The sequence below is a fragment of the Lissotriton helveticus genome, chromosome 3_2 (assembly GCF_964261635.1).
Source record: "Lissotriton helveticus chromosome 3_2, aLisHel1.1, whole genome shotgun sequence".
In the NCBI taxonomy this organism is placed as follows: Eukaryota; Metazoa; Chordata; class Amphibia; order Caudata; family Salamandridae; genus Lissotriton; species Lissotriton helveticus.
In genome coordinates this window covers 267,689,150-267,707,214 of record NC_136062.1, presented here as the reverse complement: position 1 = coordinate 267,707,214, position 18,065 = coordinate 267,689,150, and the positions used below count along the sequence as shown (strand labels likewise).

Here is an 18,065-nt window from a genome sequence, read left to right as displayed (position 1 = left end):
ATGTTCATAGGTAAATTAAAGGTCACAATTGTTTTGTTTGTACTTCTTTAAAGATAACTGAGCATGCATGCTTTCAACCCTTTGCCCAGGGGCCACAAACTGCAGTTTGTGGTGTGACCGATGGCTGCAGGGTGGCGGTAGTGGGTCTGTGTGAGTTACTGATTGTGCAAGGAGGTCTAAAACAATGTTAAACGGGCAAGCATTTATTTGCTGGGGGGCGCATGTAAAGATCAAGCGGCCCCTGGGCCGTACTGTGCTTATTACTGGAACAGAGCATTCAATGAAAGCTCTACAATTGATTTCACAAGTGAATCCTGCAAAACTATGAAATTACATTGAAATAGCTGCTTGGGAATTGTATGAGATTTCAAAATGGAGATTCTCAATGTTTGTTTTAAAAAAAATATATTTATTTGCATTTTGTTAATAACTCAACATTACAGTCATGTCTTTGGCAGCATAAAATCCCCATGTCCCTCTCCCGCCCCTCCCCAATGGTACTCTGCTTTTACGTCTTCATATTGTACAGGTGCTCTGTCCATCCATCCTAGTGAACAGGTAATACTCAGCATTCTCTCCCTACCCCTCCCTTTCGTCCAAGTCAGTTCGTATATTGTTATTGTGTACCTCCCCCTCCCAGCCCATGATAGTGTCTCCACTTGGACCAAACCTTTTTAAACTTCCTGGGACAACCCCGTGATTTATAGGTCACCCTCCCAGCCGCCATGTAGAGGTCTAACCCTCTTCTCCACTCCTCCACGTTCGGGGGGGGGTCGAAGATCCCCCAGTGTTTTGCGATGTCTCGCTTTGCCACAACTAGGGCCAGAACCAAGAACACCAGGAGGGGGCGTGGCAGGTCAACATCGTTGGTCATCCCTAATAGGGCCAGTTTGGGCTCTTGTGCAATTGGTACAGCTAATACCTCACTAAGCTCCGTAAAGACGTGTTTCCAGTAGATTTGTATCACTTCACAAGCCCATATTATGTGATAGAAATCCCCCCCCCCCTTCTCCGTGGCATCGGAGGCAATTAGTGTCCGTTGCTTTCCCCATTTTGTGTAATCTCACCCTGTCAAAGTAGGTCCTGAGTAACACGTTGTATTGGATGAGACGGAGCCTAGACTTAATCGCCACCTCACGCGTGTGCATTAACACTACGTCCCAGTCTGTCTTCAAGTGCTCCGACCTCCTTCTCCCAGGTATCTCTAAGCTTCGCCAGGTCCCCCAACATATTATTGGTTGGTGTCTTGTAAATGAGTGAGACTGCCTTACTTTGTATCTGTTCCTGGAGAAGCCTACCCTCGAGTGGAGCGTATTCTGGAAGACCCGCTAAGTGTATGTTTTGCGCCCTCCAAGCATGGCGCAGCTGGGTGTATTTGAAGAGCTGAGTGTGCTGGAGCCCAAACTCTGATTTCAGGGTCTGGAAGGGTTTCAGTTCCCCTTTAGCGATCACGTCCCCTATTGTGGAGATTCCAATATCATCCCACCGTTTGAAGCCTTGAAGTTTATGAAGTTCCGTTAACCACTTGCAATGCCATAGTGGTGTCTGCCGGGTGGGTGTCTCTTCCCAGCCTGTGCGCTTAGTAGCCTTATTCCAGGCCCGTAGTGTGATGGCCGTAGCAGGAAGCAGTGGCTTCCTTGCGTAGCCGCCGTACAAGTAGAACAGCAGGTTGTGTGGGGACAATTTATGTCGCTCCAGGGCATATGTGGGGTGATCTGCCTGTGTATGCAGCCATTCATTGATTGGGGCCATGTGTTCCGCCCAGTAGTAGGCTTCGAGGTTGGGGAGTGAGATCCCTCCGCTATATTGGTGGCGTTGGAGAGTGGTCAGTGCTACCCTTGGCTGTTTGCCGAACCATAGAAAGGTCCTGAGGTCTGAGTGGATTTTATTCAGTATCATGTCTAGGATTAAGTAATATTCATTTTGCAGGACATATAAGTATTTGGGTAGTATGATCATTTTGTACATGGCCGCTCTACCCAAGAGTGTCAGAGGTAGCAGCCGCCAGCGATCCATGTCAGCAATGGACTTTAGCATTATCCTCTCTAAGTTTTTTTGCAGCGAGAGTTTCTGATCCAGGGTGATGTAGATGCCAAGATATTGGAAGCCCTCAGTGGTAACAATCAATTGGTCTGGCAATGTCGTCCCCCGGTCGCACCCTCTGGGGTCATATAGGATAGACTTATGCCAGTTTATAGCATAGCCGGAGTATCGGCCATAACGTTCCAGGAACAGCTCCGGGACAGTGGTGTCCGGGTTGGTGATGTATAGGAGTACATCGTCCGCGTAGAGGGACAGTTTCTTCTGTGCCAGGTCCGTGTCAGTTATGCGGAATCCAGTGATCAGTTGATTCTGTCGGACCCTAGCTGCCCGTATCTCGATGGTAAGTGTGAACAGAAGGGGTGACAAAGGGCAGCCTTGGCGTGTGCCTCTCTGAATTTGAATTTTCGTGAGACAGTCTCCCGTTCACCCTCCCTTTAGCACGCGGGTTGGTGTAGAGGAGACGGACCCATGTCTGAAACTTTGGGCCAAAACCAAATCTTTGTAGAACGCCTTCCAGGAACGGCCAGTGCACAGAGTCAAAGGCCTTCTCGGCGTCGAGTGAGATAAACCAGTGCTGTGGCTCCCTATCTCTCACCTCCTGCAGCCAGTTATGAGTGCGCTTAAGGTTGAGTTTCGTGGCCCTGTCGGGCAGGAAACAGGTTTGGTCCAGGTGTATTAGGTCTGGGATTACCGATCTCAGCCGCTGCGCCAGTACAGTCGCGAGAAGTTTCACTTCGTATTTAAAAGAGAAATGGATCGGTAGGACGAGCAGTCCTCCCGTGGTTTGCCCTCTTTATAAATTGGGATGATTGTCGCCAGTGAGAGGTCAGCGTGGAGCCATCCCTCCTGATATGATCCCAGGAAGAGGTTCCTCAAGTGCGGGGCCAATATATCTGCCGTGCACTTGAAAAATTCCGCAGAGAAACCATTCGGTCCCGGTGTCTTCCCAGCTTTTAGTCCAGCAATGGCCAAAGTGACCTCCTCTATCGTAATGTCAGCCTTGAGGGTCTCGGAATCTAGTGCAGGGAGATCGGTCTGTTCCATATACTGGAGATCATCCTCGCGCGTGCCCAAGTCTCTGGCTGTGTAGAAGCGCTCATAGTAGGCAGCGAATGTCTCTGCAATATGTGGGTCTGTGTTGACAAGCACCCCCTCCGCGTTCCGGACATGTTCCACCCATCTCGCTGCCCGTTCCTTTCGGCTAAGCCACGCCAGAAGTTTGCCTGACTTATCCCCAACGTCATATAGTCAGTGAAGGGTGGCCAGGTTCTGAGTTCTCGCCTCCCCAGTTACCAGTTCTCTATATTTGCGCTGCGTGTCGCAGTTTCCGCATAGTTTCGGAGCTTCCTGTAGTTACATGATCTTCCTAACACCACTATGGCGCGCTCCACCGCTGCTACCTCATCCTGTATTCTCCTCTCCATCCCCAGTCTGCTTTGTATTCTGTCTCTCATCACCGGTTTTAGGGCTTCCCACAGGGTTACACCCGAGTCCACTGTCCCTTAATTTTCAGCCAGGTATACCCGTGCATCTGCCCTCACGCCTTTGAGTATCGTCTCATTTTTAAGGTCCCATGCAGCGAGACGCCAGGAGGCCCTGTCAGCGCCCCGAGTCTGTCCCATCTCCACCAGTTATTAAAGGCAATTTCTATGGCGCAACTAAGCCCAATGGGCGTCAAGGCGAGTAACGGTGAGTGGTCAGAGAGTCCCCTCGCCTTGTATTCCGCCGCGACATCTATGCTTAGATCCTGTCTGGACATGAATATGTAATCTAATCTGGAGAACACTTTATGCGCGGCAGAGTAGAACGAATAGGCTGTCTGGTCAGGGTGCGTCTGCCTCCAGACATCAGTGAGTCCTATAGTGGTGATCATCTGGGCTAGGGGGGTCTGGCTTCCCTGGGTGTGACGTTCCTGATCTGTCCATTCCCTTATCCATCACGTCGTTGAATCTCCTCCCACTATTTGAATGGGGTCTGCAGTGTCAAGGAGTATGTTGGCTAGTACCCTAAATGTATTTGCCTGCAGTTTGGGCGGTGCGTACACTGATACCAGGGTGTCTGTGCGTCTACGCCATGTCCCCAGAACCCCCACACAGGTCCCCAGAGGGCCCCCCCAGGTGCGTGTGATGCTGAACGGGGAGGAATTCTTTACAATGATTGCTACTCCTCTAGAGTCAGTTGTGTAGCCTGCATGTGCTAGTACCTTGTACCTTCCCCTGGCTATAAAGGGGCATTTGGTGCCCTTGCGGTGCGTTTCCTGCAGGAAAATTATGTCTGGGCCTATTCTTTTGAGGTAATTGTTTACTAGCCCCCTTTTAATCTTGCTACCAAGTCCATTCACGTTCCATGTCAGGACGCTGAGTTTCCCGTATTCTATAGGTTGTGTCGCTAATGCACTTGCCATATTGAAGTAAAGTCTAAGTGGTGTGGGCGGTTGCTTGTACAGGAGATTAACATGCCGCACCAATGCCCATGACTGTGATCAACTGTGTCCCCTCCCCACCACCCTTCAACAGAACTGTTCGAATATCCCCCTTCCCCACCTCCCCCTCTCCACCTCCTGGCCATCCCACCCGTGCAACCATTGACGCATAGAACTGCCAGGTGACGAAGGTCTGTCGCCCACCCATGAACAACCCCAACTAGGTTATTTCAAGTGCTCTAACTAGAGCTCCCAAATGGCCCTTCGGGAGTCAGCAGTCCAGCTGACCGCGGGGGTGGGCCAATCCAAGCCGCGGGGACCACTACAGGTGCCAACTTATTCAACAGAAAAAAATGGTATGAGTCTACCCAAAAGAAAAAGTGTTTGCCACTTGCGTGCCCCAGAGCGAAGAACTGCTGTTTCGAATATCAGCTCCACAGGTCCTCAGGAGTGGGAGTCTTGCGTTTCTACATCTTGCTCTTCCTAGTTGCCAGTCGCTCCTTGCTCCAGCTCTCGGATTGCACCGCACCCCGATCCCAGTCGGAGTCTCAGCCGGCTCGGAGGGGATCTCTGACCCGGTGGCCGGCCCCACCTGCCCAAGCCGCCTCAGTGTTACGCGGCACCGCGCGTGGGAGGGGGGGGGCCTCACCGCTCGATCTGTCTGTGCGCCTCCGCCGGTCAGCCGCTTCCCTGTATTCAGCTCTGCAGCTCCCGCAGCCGCGGGGCTCCCCCGGCCTGTATCTCGTCCGTTGCCAGACCCGGGCAGGGCGCAGGGCTCCGTACAGCGCTCTCCTCCTTCCAGCGCTCGCCGACGGCACCGGTGACCGCACCCCCGGGTGGCAGCTGGAGGGGAAGGGTCGCAGGCGTGCTTTCGCCGTCAGCCGGAGTCTTCTCCCACCTCCGATGGGGGGCCGCTCCAGACGCAACTCGTTCCCGCGCCGGGAGGTCACAGTTTTCAGGCCGGCGGAGCGCCGCGAGCCGCCATCTTGGGAATGGGTGTTTCGCGCCAGCGAAATTTCACCGCCGAATCTAGCTCTCCTCCAGCGGTTATCTCGGCGCTGTTGGTCTCCGCTGGTGCAGTCCTCTGCCCGCTGCTCCAGTAGTCGGATTTCAGTGGGTTTCAGTGGTTTTAAGCAGTTATTTGCATCGGATCTAGTGCAGCCTTGCGGGAGCTACGCTGAGGCACGTCTTACTCGGCCATGCAGTTGGCCACGCCCCTGGAGATTCTCAATGTTTGACTGTCATTAAAACATGTGAAATCACCACGTTGGCCATAGTATACAAGTACCAATCCTGCTAGTTTTGGCCTTCTTTCATGACCCCTTTTGCCAGTCTGTCATGAGCCAACCCTTTTAGCTGGGTACCACCTCGGCCATTCCTTTCACAACTTTCATCATTAATGGCTTGACAGTCCATGGAAATTACTAGCTTAATTATTCATTGCGTTTGAGTAAAAGGTGACTGGCTGTATCTCAAAGTAGACATTAAAACGGCCTGTAAGGGGTTGTAAGTACCCACGTCAAACCACTAAGGTAACTAAATAAACTTAAGAATAACCCTCGTGTAGCTATGGCGCAGAGGAGCCAGTTTTAACTGAGAGGCAGTGTGTGAACATTTATGCAGTACTAAAAATAATAGTCAAAATGCAAAATCATAAAAATACAAAAACAAATTAGAGTAATGTTTAATAAAACAACTGACACCAAAATGCAAAAATCCAGTATGGGGAACCATTAGATATGCATTTTGAAATTTTCAAGTAGAAATGGTGTCAAGATGCCAATCAGTCAATGGTTGCAGTACAACAGGAACTAGGCACAATTTGAGGCTTACCTTAATGGAGCGTGGGTCAGATACACTGACAAGGTTTGTCCTGGTCCAAGGTTTTATCTTCTGGCTTTTTTAGTCCTTGAAGACCCAATCCTCTAATCCAGAGACCCCCAAGAACCTCACAAGAGTGCTTACAATGTGGTCGGCAGGAGTCCATGTCCAGTGCCACCAATCATCTGGGCAGTTGCAAGCAAAATCATATTGTAGCTTGTCGTCCCTGTATCTTTAGTAGGAGGTCAGCCTTGTTCAACGAAAGAAGGCCCATGTCCAATTGAGAGGAGATGCACTTTAAAGTATGCCCTAAGTGTCATAAAAAATGTCAGCATACCACTGAAGCAGGATATGACTTTCAGGCAAGAATTGCTCCTTTAATGTCAAAACGAGCATCACAGTACCCCATGCATAATCTGTCCTGTTCAGATGCATCCTCTATGCCCATCCAAGTCAGTCTATTGGTAGGTGTATCAATTTTATCATGTTGGAAAGGGGAGCACAAGCACTTTACGACTTGTTAGCAGGGGAAAGTGCTCAGGGTTGGGATTTAATGTTTCATGGTTTCATCTACCATGCCATTTGCGGAGTGAGAAATCCATGTGCTGATGAACATATTCTACACCTTGATAAATGGGCTTCGCCTCGAACCTCCGCTATCACGCCCTGGGTCCTCCCCTTCCCTGCTGATAACATGCGCGTGATCAGGCTATATACCTTGTGTGGAAGCCTGGATGTGGAAAATGTAAGTGCTGTGTAGTAAGCGTTTTGCAGAATGTTTTATTTGGTAGCATATAGTCTTTGGTATCTCCTAGATTCTAACAGCCTGTATTATTAAATTCGTTAAGCACTACTTCTAGCATGTGCTGGTGGCATATTTTCCCTCCTGTACTGTTTTGCTATCTGGCTTATGTTTTGATCTCGCTGCACTTGCTGGTATATTGCAACAAAGGTTCAAGTGCTCATTCTCCTTGCAGTCCTCCTTTCTCGTTCCTTCTCCTTCCAACCCAAACTAAATAGCAAGGGCTGAAGCTATCCATGCAAATGTAACCACTGACTTAGGAAGGAGGGAGTTTATAAAAGGATTCAGTAGACCTGGCTTCCCCCTCCCACTTCTTTGTTTTTGACTGTTAGTCAAAATACTTTGCTTTTAGGCCATTCAAACTGTGTTTCTCCTTAATTGTTCCTCCTTTACTTCCTGGGTGCTCTCCTTTTCCAGGGCACCTGCCCTTTCTTTTGAGAAACTGATTAAGCTAGGCTGTAGAGCCATGCCACTGTCTCCAGTAGATCTGTAAGTTGTGTGAGCGCTCCAAGCTATTTGCTCTGGACCCCGCACACTGAGCTTTAACACAACCGAAAACTGGTTAAATGCAGTGAATACCTTTTCCAGTCAATTTCACCTACCTGCTTTGGAACTATGTGAAAAAAATGAGGCTCTGTTGCTGTATCACCCCCCACCCCCTCAAAAAAAAAAAACTTTTTCCCTGGCTTTTGATTCATCTTTTACTGTAGAGTACTGGCTCCCTGCTTTCCAGGTTCCCAGTACAAGTGTTTTTTCCCCTATACTGTTCCACAATTGACCCTTCAGGCCCCCTGCAAGTCCAGAGCGAATGGTACCTAGGTATCTGGGGCATTGGGACTTAAGAGGGTCTCCTAGGTACCAATCACCTAGGCCATGCAGACTGCCACTGCCGCATGCATGGCCTGTTGCAGATCAAAATGAGTCGAAATGGCTCACAGCCTGTGTGCCATGGCACTGTTTGTGTGCCATGCAAACTAGCACTTTCTCAGATAAGACAAGTCACCCCTCTAGCAGGCTTTACTACTGTATCCCAGGTATGGGCATATCTGCATGAGCAGATATGCTCCTACAATATTGGGGTATATTCCTTAATGTTGCAAGTGCAAGGTAAGCCGTAGAGTACATGAGCTAGAAACTCGACAACTCTAGTTCCACAGCACCATGATGGCTTCACTGAATACAGGAGTGTTTAGTACCAAACTACTCTCAATAAACTGATGCCAGTGTGGGATTTATTTGACCATGTACTCTTGGCACCTCGGGTGCCCCCTGAAAACCTACCATCTCTGGTGAGGTCCCAGACTGGTTGTAAGCAGCCTGCTACCACAAGACGTTTTTCTGGGCCCCTGGATCAAGAGCCTTTGTGCTCCTAGACCAGAAACCATACACATCCCGGGCGGGAGTGTCCTACCAACTCTCCCAGGATAGGCACAGTTCTAGAGAGGGGAAGCTCCAAAGGCCTGCTGCCTTTGTAATGCAACCCCCGGCCTCTGCTGGTATGAGATGACCGCCCCGGTTTATTCCCTCCCCCACTTTCTGGTGGCAAACTGGCTGGAACATCTAGAAGAATGAGGTATGCCACCTCTGCCAACTGCACCCTTAAAGCTGGAGAGGAGAGGTGAAGCACATCTTTCAGTCTCTGCCATCTTGACCCGCCAATCAGGGCTAAGCTGAATTCCCCTCCCATCAGGAGGGTGTCATAAGTGAGGGTGTAATCCTTGCCCATTGGCCCTACCTCATACTCTCTAAAGCACCCCTAAATGTAATATTTAGGTGGCTCTCCCAGACCCGGAAACTAGATTACTGCTTACCTAAGAAGGGCAAAGAAAACTCCATGCATCGAAGCCTGACCAGGACTACTGACTTGGCCCAGCCCTATCGGTTTGTCTCCAGCTTAAAGGACCCTGTGAAGACTAAGTCGCCTGTCCTGCAGCCAGCATTTTCCAGAACTAGAGGAAGACTTCCTGTACTCAAACAAAGACCAGACACTTCTGAGGACAACTGCTCTGTCCCAAAGAAACCCACACAAACTAATCTGGTGACATCTGGATCCGCAAGTCCTGCCCACTCGGCACCTGACTCCTGGGCCTTGTCCAGTTGGACCACCGACCCAGAACACATTTCCCAGCAATTCTGAATTCAAATCCAGTGTTGGTTGACGACTCAACGATGCCTGCTGCTTAAATCCATAGGCTCTGGTAAGAAGAATCCGATGTCCAAGGACAACCCTGCACGGGAAACCCCTGGGCCTTTGTGAGCTGAACCGACTGTGCCGCTACTACGCCCTACATCTCAATTTGCCTCTGCGGTTGCTGGTCTCCCATTTGCAACCTCCGGTGCGATGCCTGCAGACTGTTTGCCCGAAGCAAAGTCTCCATTCAAAAGCATTGGGCGCCTGGTGCTGTATTTGCACCTGGCCCCCGCTGTTGGTGCCGACTTGTGACCCCCCTCTCCCCTGGGCTTGATTTAAGCCCTAAAGCTTGACCCCTGCAAGCAGTGTTGCTTTGAGCACCCCAGTGTCCATTAAAATTCGTTGGCCGAACCCCGATCTTGACCTCTGGGCCCGGCTGCCCGAGTGCCACTGGTGGTGCAGTACCCACCTGACCCCTGTGGACCTTTGGTCCCGAAGACTGGAACTGTAAGTTGTATAGTTACCTGTATAACTGATTTAGTTTACTCCATAGGTTGGTTAATGTTGTGCCATAAATGTCTTGCACTTCTCTGTGTTAGGCCTAAGGTTGCTTGCCCACACTACCACTTATGGAGCACTTTGGGTTTACATTGAGCCCTGTACGCTTTTGCAGAATCTCTGGACTCTGTATACGGTATGCCACTAAGTGGTTAACAATACAGAGGCCGCTTCCTACAAACAAGTATTATATCTTGATACAACTTCCACTGCATTTTCGTAATGAGTTGGTTTATAAATATGATGGTATCGCATTCATGTGGGGTTTCGATTGTGTCTTATGTAAGTTTTTAAATGTTAATTTTGATTGTAGGTAAAAAACTGGATGAAGATTGTGATGCAACAATGGAAGATGATGCATCCGCAAAGGTAAGGGTTTTTTTGGTGTTTTTTTTAATGCTTAATGTAACATGTATATGCATTGTGGTACCTGAAATATTTTCCATTTCCGGACTCTCCTTATTAGCAACAATCTTTGGAGCACATGATAGCTTAGAAAGATGGTTCAAACAGTTCTAGAATCAGAGCAACTTTTCCAGACAGCAAAACTAGTCCATATGCTAGCGTTTTCAAGAGCAGTTGCTTCTGTCTATTGGACTTTAAAGGGGGCAGTGGCAGACCAACCTGAAGGTCTATCATGGCAAAAAGCTTTTAGACTCCTTCACTGCTTAATACCGTCTCTTTGGCTGGCCAGATTTAGAACCTCGATTTCTGATCCAAAATTCCTCAATTAAAATCCTGTTCAGTTTCGCAGGTGGTGACTTTCGGAGTACAGATACAATGCTACACTTTTCAGAACAATGGGTACCATAGGAAACCTTTCATTAAAACCCTACTAATGGCGAAGACGACTACTTGGAAATCTTCATGGAAGGGATGATGAACTTCATGTTATTGTAGCAAAATGTTGTGGGCTAGTGCCATGGCGTCATGATTCCACTCTAGAGGCTAATGGAAAATAATTTATTTAGTTTTCCACAAGATCTTTACTCTTCAGCTACCAAGCAGATTTTAAAATTTCAGCTGTGATCCAGATGCTCAGATCTGTGGTTAAAGCAAAGGAATTTTCCGAAGAGTCCATCTAAAGCATGTACAAGTGGCCATCACCTATAGACTCCTGTTCTACTGCAAAAGGCAATTTCAGAAGTAATGGAAGCTCTCCTCTTGCACAGAAGCTGGTGTAGTAAACAAGTAACTATTTGCTTTTGCAGAGAAAACCCTGCTGAACACCTAGCAATGGCTGCTTGAATGCCCCTACTTGTAAGCATCCAGGAGCAAGGGATGGAGTGAACACTGTGAATCGCTGCATTGTAAATGATGAAAGAAAAGTCACCCGCTTACTCTGCCAAATCCCAATCTAGGTGTAGCAACTTTTCATTTTGGATTGGTAAGCACGCATTCTGCTGGAGAACTTTTAGTCTGTTGTATTTAACACTTCCTTCTCAGAGCTTTAATTATACTGCTTCTCATCGTGTATCTAAAAACTATGAACGAATAGATCAAATGGAAGTTTCAGTTGGCACTTATCCATATCATTCCTACAGCCTCATGGCCTTGAATATAGGCTATTGATTTGCATGTTGCATATTTACAAGTTCCAATCTGTATGCAGCAGATTGGCAGGAATCATTACCAATATAAAATACTTTATTTTGGTCTTTAACAACTTTAATAATTTTTCCAACTGCATGACTTGTGGTAAGATTCCTGTGTTGTAAGGGAATCTTCATCCAGGCGTCTGTTGGCAACTGGCTATTAAAGGCTAATGGTAAAATCATCTTCAGGAGTGTTAAACCTACTGCACCTGTTCCACACGGATATGACAAATGGTGTATTTTCCTGTGCAAACCACTCCATGCTTTGTAACAGGGAACCTGTTCCACACGGATATGACAAATGGTGTATTTTCCTGTGCAAACCACTCCATGCTTTGTAACAGGGAACAAAATCCAGACAGTGTTTTAGTCTCCCAAGTATCCTATCCCTCCTCTTGGTATATAATCTGCCCTCCCTTCTCATGAAGTTGATTGCTTTGCTGATCTGTTGGATTCCGAATTCTAGACTTGCATGAGGCGGCTTCAAGAATTCTGGAAACAAAGGTAGAGCCAAGGGGACCGGAAGGAGGTCTTCCTCACCATCCTTGCATTCCAGACCCTTCCCTGGTGGAGCAGCAGACAGTTTAGTTTGCAAGTAGTCCTCCAACCCACAGTGGATCAGGCAATAGTTATGGATTTCTGGTTACGGGGTTGTTACCCATTGATCAGACTTGATCTCTCGAGGTGGTTGTACCACATCAAGTTAAGAATTTGGAGCGGTCAATCCAGTCCTAAAAATTGACTTTTCATTGTAGTCCATTCCCTTGGCTAACAGATCTCAGAGTAGCTCAGCAGACATCCTAGAAACCACAAGTGATTCTAAATGACAGTCCAATACCTTTTTTGAATGGACATTCGAGACGCAGATCTTGTAGTAGAAGAAAAGGTGACAAATTGACTGTGCGATCATGTTCTTGAGCCTCAATCAAAGGTAAATGTCCTTTTGATAAACTGTTAAAGAGCTTTTTGCTACACCTTTTCACCAGTTACCCCATAAGGTGATATCTAGGTTTGAAAGGCAAAAATGCTTACTGCTTCAGATGGCGCAAATAATGGTGCTACCGTGTAGTCTACAACGTAACATTTTTCCACACAGACTTGCGTGCAGATCAGCTCCTCTTTTGAGCATGTCGGGCAAGACTTCACTCTCTCGACATTGATACCCTGGCACCAGAGTATCTTCTAGATGACTGCATGAACCACCCTGAAGGAAACCATACCCATATTACTAGGCCCTTTTGTGTGTTTAAGTGGAACAGGCTCTGAATTTGGAGAGGGTGTGATTGTCAATCACATCAAGAAAAAAAGTTTTACCTGGGTTTTCATCACTAAATCGGAGTTATAATTAGCATCTATTATGAGAGTTCTTGCCACTTATTACTGCTTCTGTGATGTCAGAGCAGTAAAGGTTGGGACATTAAATTGCAAACTATTGTTACAGTTGAGTAACTGGTTTCTGCTATCTGAATGAATTTTCCTAGCCGTCATAAAGGAGAGTTTTGATTTTATGAAGGACACTGAGGCGAGGACAATGCATTTCATTCATTTTGTTTCTCAATAGGCTCATAACTGTATAACTAATATGAACCACATTTCCCCACAGTCCTTAGGAAGAACAAACTGTTCATGTAATCATCCTGTGTTCAATCCATGACTATGCATTGTTCCTTCCTGTTTCTTTTTTCGTGTGACAGGCATTGTCCTACTGAAATCCTTAATTGCATTCTGTCCTCTGCTCATTCCCTAATGAATAACATAACTTCTTTATAATAGGAAAAGTCATGATTTTGTTTTTCTTCAAGCCATCCAAACTCTGATTTAAACTGTTGTAGACCGACCATTTCCCCTTGTGGTCATGGTGGGGGAGGAAATACTGGCAATAGAAATGTCATATGGGTAGGATAATCCTCGCCTTGTGTAAATAGAATTGAGATTTTCTTTGACGATTGCTGGAAAACCTCTCATTGTATGTTGGGAATGGAGGCGACAATTATGCATGTTTAAAGCTTGCTTACCACCTAAGAGGCCAGATCATAACCGGTTTGAAGTGCAACCCGTTAAATGTGGAATCTGAGGACCAATCTGCCTCATTGGGAATGTCGTATCTCGCCCTGAATGTGAAGGCTTTAGAATGGCACTGCCTTGTAGAATGAGCCCCAAACATGGAGATGTCTATCCCTGCCTCTTGCACAAGCCAGCACAACCTCTTGGATACAATGGGAGAGGAGACAGCCTTATAAGGTTCATGGAGAGCTGTATGGTGGTGTTCTTCTGGTGGCCTAACTTCTCATAGACCATTAGGCATTAAACTATTCACAACTTGGCGTTCTCCCTAATGGCTAGATATAAAAAAAAAATCACCGTCCTGATTTAGCCAAAACATAAGGGAATCGCATATGATACAAATGAGGTAGACATTGCTGTTTGATTAAAAGTGGTGGCAAGTCGGCTTCTGAGAGTTAATGACATGGTCTCACTGGGTGTCGAAGCCTGCAGATTGACTGTTTTCGTGTTCAGGCTAACTATGGTCACAATACAAAGCTGCTATCGCAAAGAAAACGAGCAATCCGATAATGTCAGTATTCACTGTAAATACCTCCCAATACATAGGTGCTTATCCTGCTGTAGCGGTGCAGAATGAGGGGCATCAGAAGGAACCATGCTTCAGGGGTTGATAAGTGGATGGTTGGCTGGACAGTTGTAAACAATCTTATGATTGTTCAGATGTTATGAACTGCTAGAGTAGTAAAATGAAAGTTGCATATACCATGCCTCCAGTCCTGACATAACATCACCATTTTTTTTCTCTCCGGCGAACCAAGACCGTAGATGTTGGTACTTTGCAGGTCCTATCTGAACATCGGAAACTAACTGCCCCAGTTCCTGCTGTACATGATGGCACAGTTCGCATCCTGAGATTCTTAAAAGTACAGGGGCAGGTTTTTCTGCTAGTATATTAAGTGTAACTTGATCGGGATTAGTGATATTCGATCTGTATAGAAGGAAACCGTTTTCTTGAGCTTGCTTTATTTTGCTCGAATTTGCTTTGGTGTATGAAGACTTTCAGTTTATGAATTTGGAGGGAATACTTTTGATGGATTTGGATAACTAGGATGAAGTCATTTGTCAGTTTAGTTCTTATTTTAAACATTTTGTTCTCCAGTTGCTTGCAGCTTTTGAAGCCTCTGAATTTTGATTTCGAGGAAGGTATCCTTAATTGCTTTCATATTGCCAACGTAATTGAAGTTTTTAAAGCATACTGATTTTTGGTAAACCTTAATTATCCATTATTCATACAAGAGCACAGATCTAAAAATTGGAAAATGAAAAACCAGTAGGTTCTCTGCTTTGCAGTCATCTTGCCTTTCTTGAAAGAAGTACCGCAGTTTGATTTGCCAATATCAAGATGTAGAATTTGTAAACGTGCAACACAATATTGGAGTTGCAAAAGCAGTTTCATTTTTCTTATTTATTCTCCCGTTTTTTTTGTACAACCATCAAGCTTTTTTCTTTCTCTTGGACACTGAAGCAACCTCTGTACGCTGACTTTTGTTTGTCTGTGAACTGCTTAGTTTCCAGGCTGTAAATCGGAAAATGGTGGTGGAGGAAAAGTTTGCATTTATAGTAACTGTTGCAAAGTGTATAGGATTTAAATGAGATTTGATGTCACATCAACATTCCCAAATGTTTCTAACACTAAAAGGAAGATGAATTGGAGAGTCAAGACACAAGTGATCAGGAAGGCAGTGATGAAATAAAGGATCTTGAAGATTCTGCTGAAAATGAAGAGGATCAGGAAGTTAATGAGGAATCTTCTGATGAACCGGAATTACAGGTATTTTACTAAACAATAGGTGGCCCGGGGACATCTGCAAGCAAAACTTGTTGGCCATTAAAGCTATGAAACAGCCTTTGTATATTGCACTCTTTTCAGGCATCTTTAAGCCTATTGTTGCTATACTGTTAAACATCCTCCTTCCCACACACCCCAGACACTCATAAAGATGGTTTGCCATTGTCGGTATATTGTGAATGGCAAGTAAGATTGTAGTCAGTCAGTCAGTCCTGATATGTGCTGCTATGCTGTCGAGTTTGTCCTTGTTTAGTAGGTATGCGTATTCAGAGAGTGAAAAAGCAGTTCAAGAAAACTGATTCTAATTTTGTTAATTGTAATTTTTGCAGAGGTCCGATAAGTCTAGAAAATGCTGTCACTCAGACTAGTTTACACTCTAAAGCAGTTTATTCATGTATGCTACCTGGTGTCAGTCTCCCGATAAGCGGAATGCAAGTAAAATTGGCTTTACTCCACTTAGAGTAATCGCCTGGTGTAAGTTGAATGGGTGATGAAATCATTACTATTAAAGTGAACTGTGCAAAGCAAGAATGTTTGGACCAGATGCATATTTCTCCAGTATGAGTAATCACACAGTTTATATGAACGAGCCAACTTGCCCTCCACCAGTTTCATACTATTAACAAATTATTCATGTCCATAAATAAACTGCAAAAATTAATTTCATTTTTTCATATTGTCCATGGTACATGCAACAAAAATGTGTTATCATATATATTAGTGAACAATATCCTGTTACATGAGTTAATGACGAAAGTCCAAAATGTAAACAAAGGATTCATCCACAGTTCCTGCTTTTATCTTTGTGTCATAGCCCTGCCCAATGCATTTCGGGATTTTGACAATCCCTTCAGGGGCCTCTGCGAAAGTAACAAAACATATCTTTTTTGTAACACAAAATATCCGTAACCTGTATTTTAAAATCAGCGCACTGGGACAAACCCATCTCCCGATGGAACCAATTATGGCAAAAAGAACTTTAAATAAAAAAAGTTCTGTGAATTCGTGCCTTCTAATTAACGAAACCAAATCACCAAAATGTTGACACGGATTACTAGTTTGTTTATGGACATGAATAAATTGTTAATAGTATGAAAAGTTGATTTAAGCTGTGCAATCTGAGTGCAGGTTGACTCGTTCATATATTCTGATAATACCGGGGGAGTGGCTACATCCATTCAAGGTTTCACGCACATGAGCTTAATTGTCTTGAACGTTAGTGTATATTAAATAACAAAGGAGTGCACAACTACCCCCACACATTTGATCAGTTTCTCAATTTTGTTTGTTCTGGAATCTTGTTAACTCTTACATTTTAGTTACTCTGCTGCTCTTTTTTGCGTTGTATAATGAATACTTATGTTGTAAATCGTGATCATTTATGTAATGGCTTGTAGTTTTGGTAGATCCTTTTCATATGCTTAATTTGAATACTCCATCTGCCAGATGTGGGTCGTGGAGTACATCTTCTGGCCTTAGGCGAACTCATTCACACAACACTAGTCAGTGACTTGTATCGATTATGGATAGAATTTTGATACTACTATTAGTCCTAATGTTATGAAGTACAATTTCTGCTATTTTACACTCCTGTAACATCTTAACATTGATTTTTCTTTTCCTTTGTTGCCACTTTGACTCTTAAATCCTAGAATCCCCACTCAATGTAGAGTTCCATATAATGGCCACGCCTTTGATTGCAACGCATGAGATGCCCATGTTGATGGTCTGCTAGATTGTTGTGGAGGCGTAGTTCTAAAACATATTTTTTCAGGGATTCTTTAGATGCTGTGGCCATTTTTCTGGTCTTGTATAGTGTGCTGCTGATTTGACTTTTGCACCTTTATAGGAAGTAGATGAGCAGAAATTACTTTTTGAGGGGCTTCATGTTTGTATGCAGGAAACTTAAATAAAAACCCATATTTTCCTGTCTAGTTTACCCACACTTAGTAATAACTGGGACCCGGTCAGATTATTTCAACAAACCATTTTAACAGAAATCCAAACAAGCGATTAAGTCTAACTAAGGATAGACTGATCGTGTTCCTTGGCCCGTTTCACATTACCTTATTTAACTAGATGACCCGATAAGTGCTATCCTTTCCCAACAAGCATGAACTTGAAAGATTGTCCCCCAGTGCCCTCCACAAGAGGAGGATATGCTTGCAAACTACATTGTTTGTCTTAGAACAGTGTCTGTTCTATCGTCTACACTGGCCAGACACCTTGTGGGGTAGAATATAGGCAATTCTTAGGTACAGAAAATGTTAAGTTGGGACACCTGCATGTGTTTCTAGAGCAGGCTATGGCAACCTCTGTGTAAAGCAGACCAAATTCTTCTTTGAAGACCTCGATCAGTTTGTCCTAGCAGTGTTTGAAAATGTTGCTTTAATCTGTTCAGGGCTTTGTTCTTAAGCCTCCTTGTGCTTTAATTGTGCCTCTCTTGAGGTAGATTTGGGAGCCAGGAGTCGAAGACTCCTATTTTCTTTCCCCCATGTAATTCCAGCCCTGCTGCAATGCAGGAGTACGGGTCCATTTCAGACTTGCACTAGAAGAAAGTTTTTCTTTCCGTTTTTATCTGGTGCCTCTACTGTGCATCCTTGACTGAAATCTTTGCGCAGAGGCGCTAGAATCACTTACAGCTGGATCAGCAATGCTTTGGAGTGTGGTGGTATCTGATCTTCCAGTGGATTGAATATTTACCCTGCCGATTCTCTTCCATCTTTGAATAAGCTGTTTTTCTTTACTTCAGGAAAACGAAACTGACGACCTGAATGGAGTAAATGAAACAGTAGATGAGAGCTTCCTTACTGCTGATGTAAGTTGTATGTTTGTTTCGG

General features: G+C 45.3%; 1 protein-coding gene across 8 annotated transcripts in view; it reads left to right on the top strand.

The window, feature by feature from the left end:
* The window catches only part of SLTM (SAFB like transcription modulator), a 340,694-nt gene that overhangs the window by 19,399 nt on the left and 303,230 nt on the right, over positions 1-18,065 (top strand). For 2 of the 8 annotated variants that reach the window (XM_078685169.1, XM_078685172.1), the window contains exons 3-5: positions 10,091-10,146; positions 15,076-15,207; positions 17,978-18,043. In XM_078685169.1, coding sequence (XP_078541295.1) covers positions 10,091-10,146; positions 15,076-15,207; positions 17,978-18,043 — 254 coding nt within the window. The remainder of the gene's footprint in view (positions 1-10,090; positions 10,147-15,075; positions 15,208-17,977; positions 18,044-18,065) is intronic. The other 6 variants (XM_078685170.1, XM_078685174.1, XM_078685171.1 and 3 more) reach the window with 3 other exon arrangements.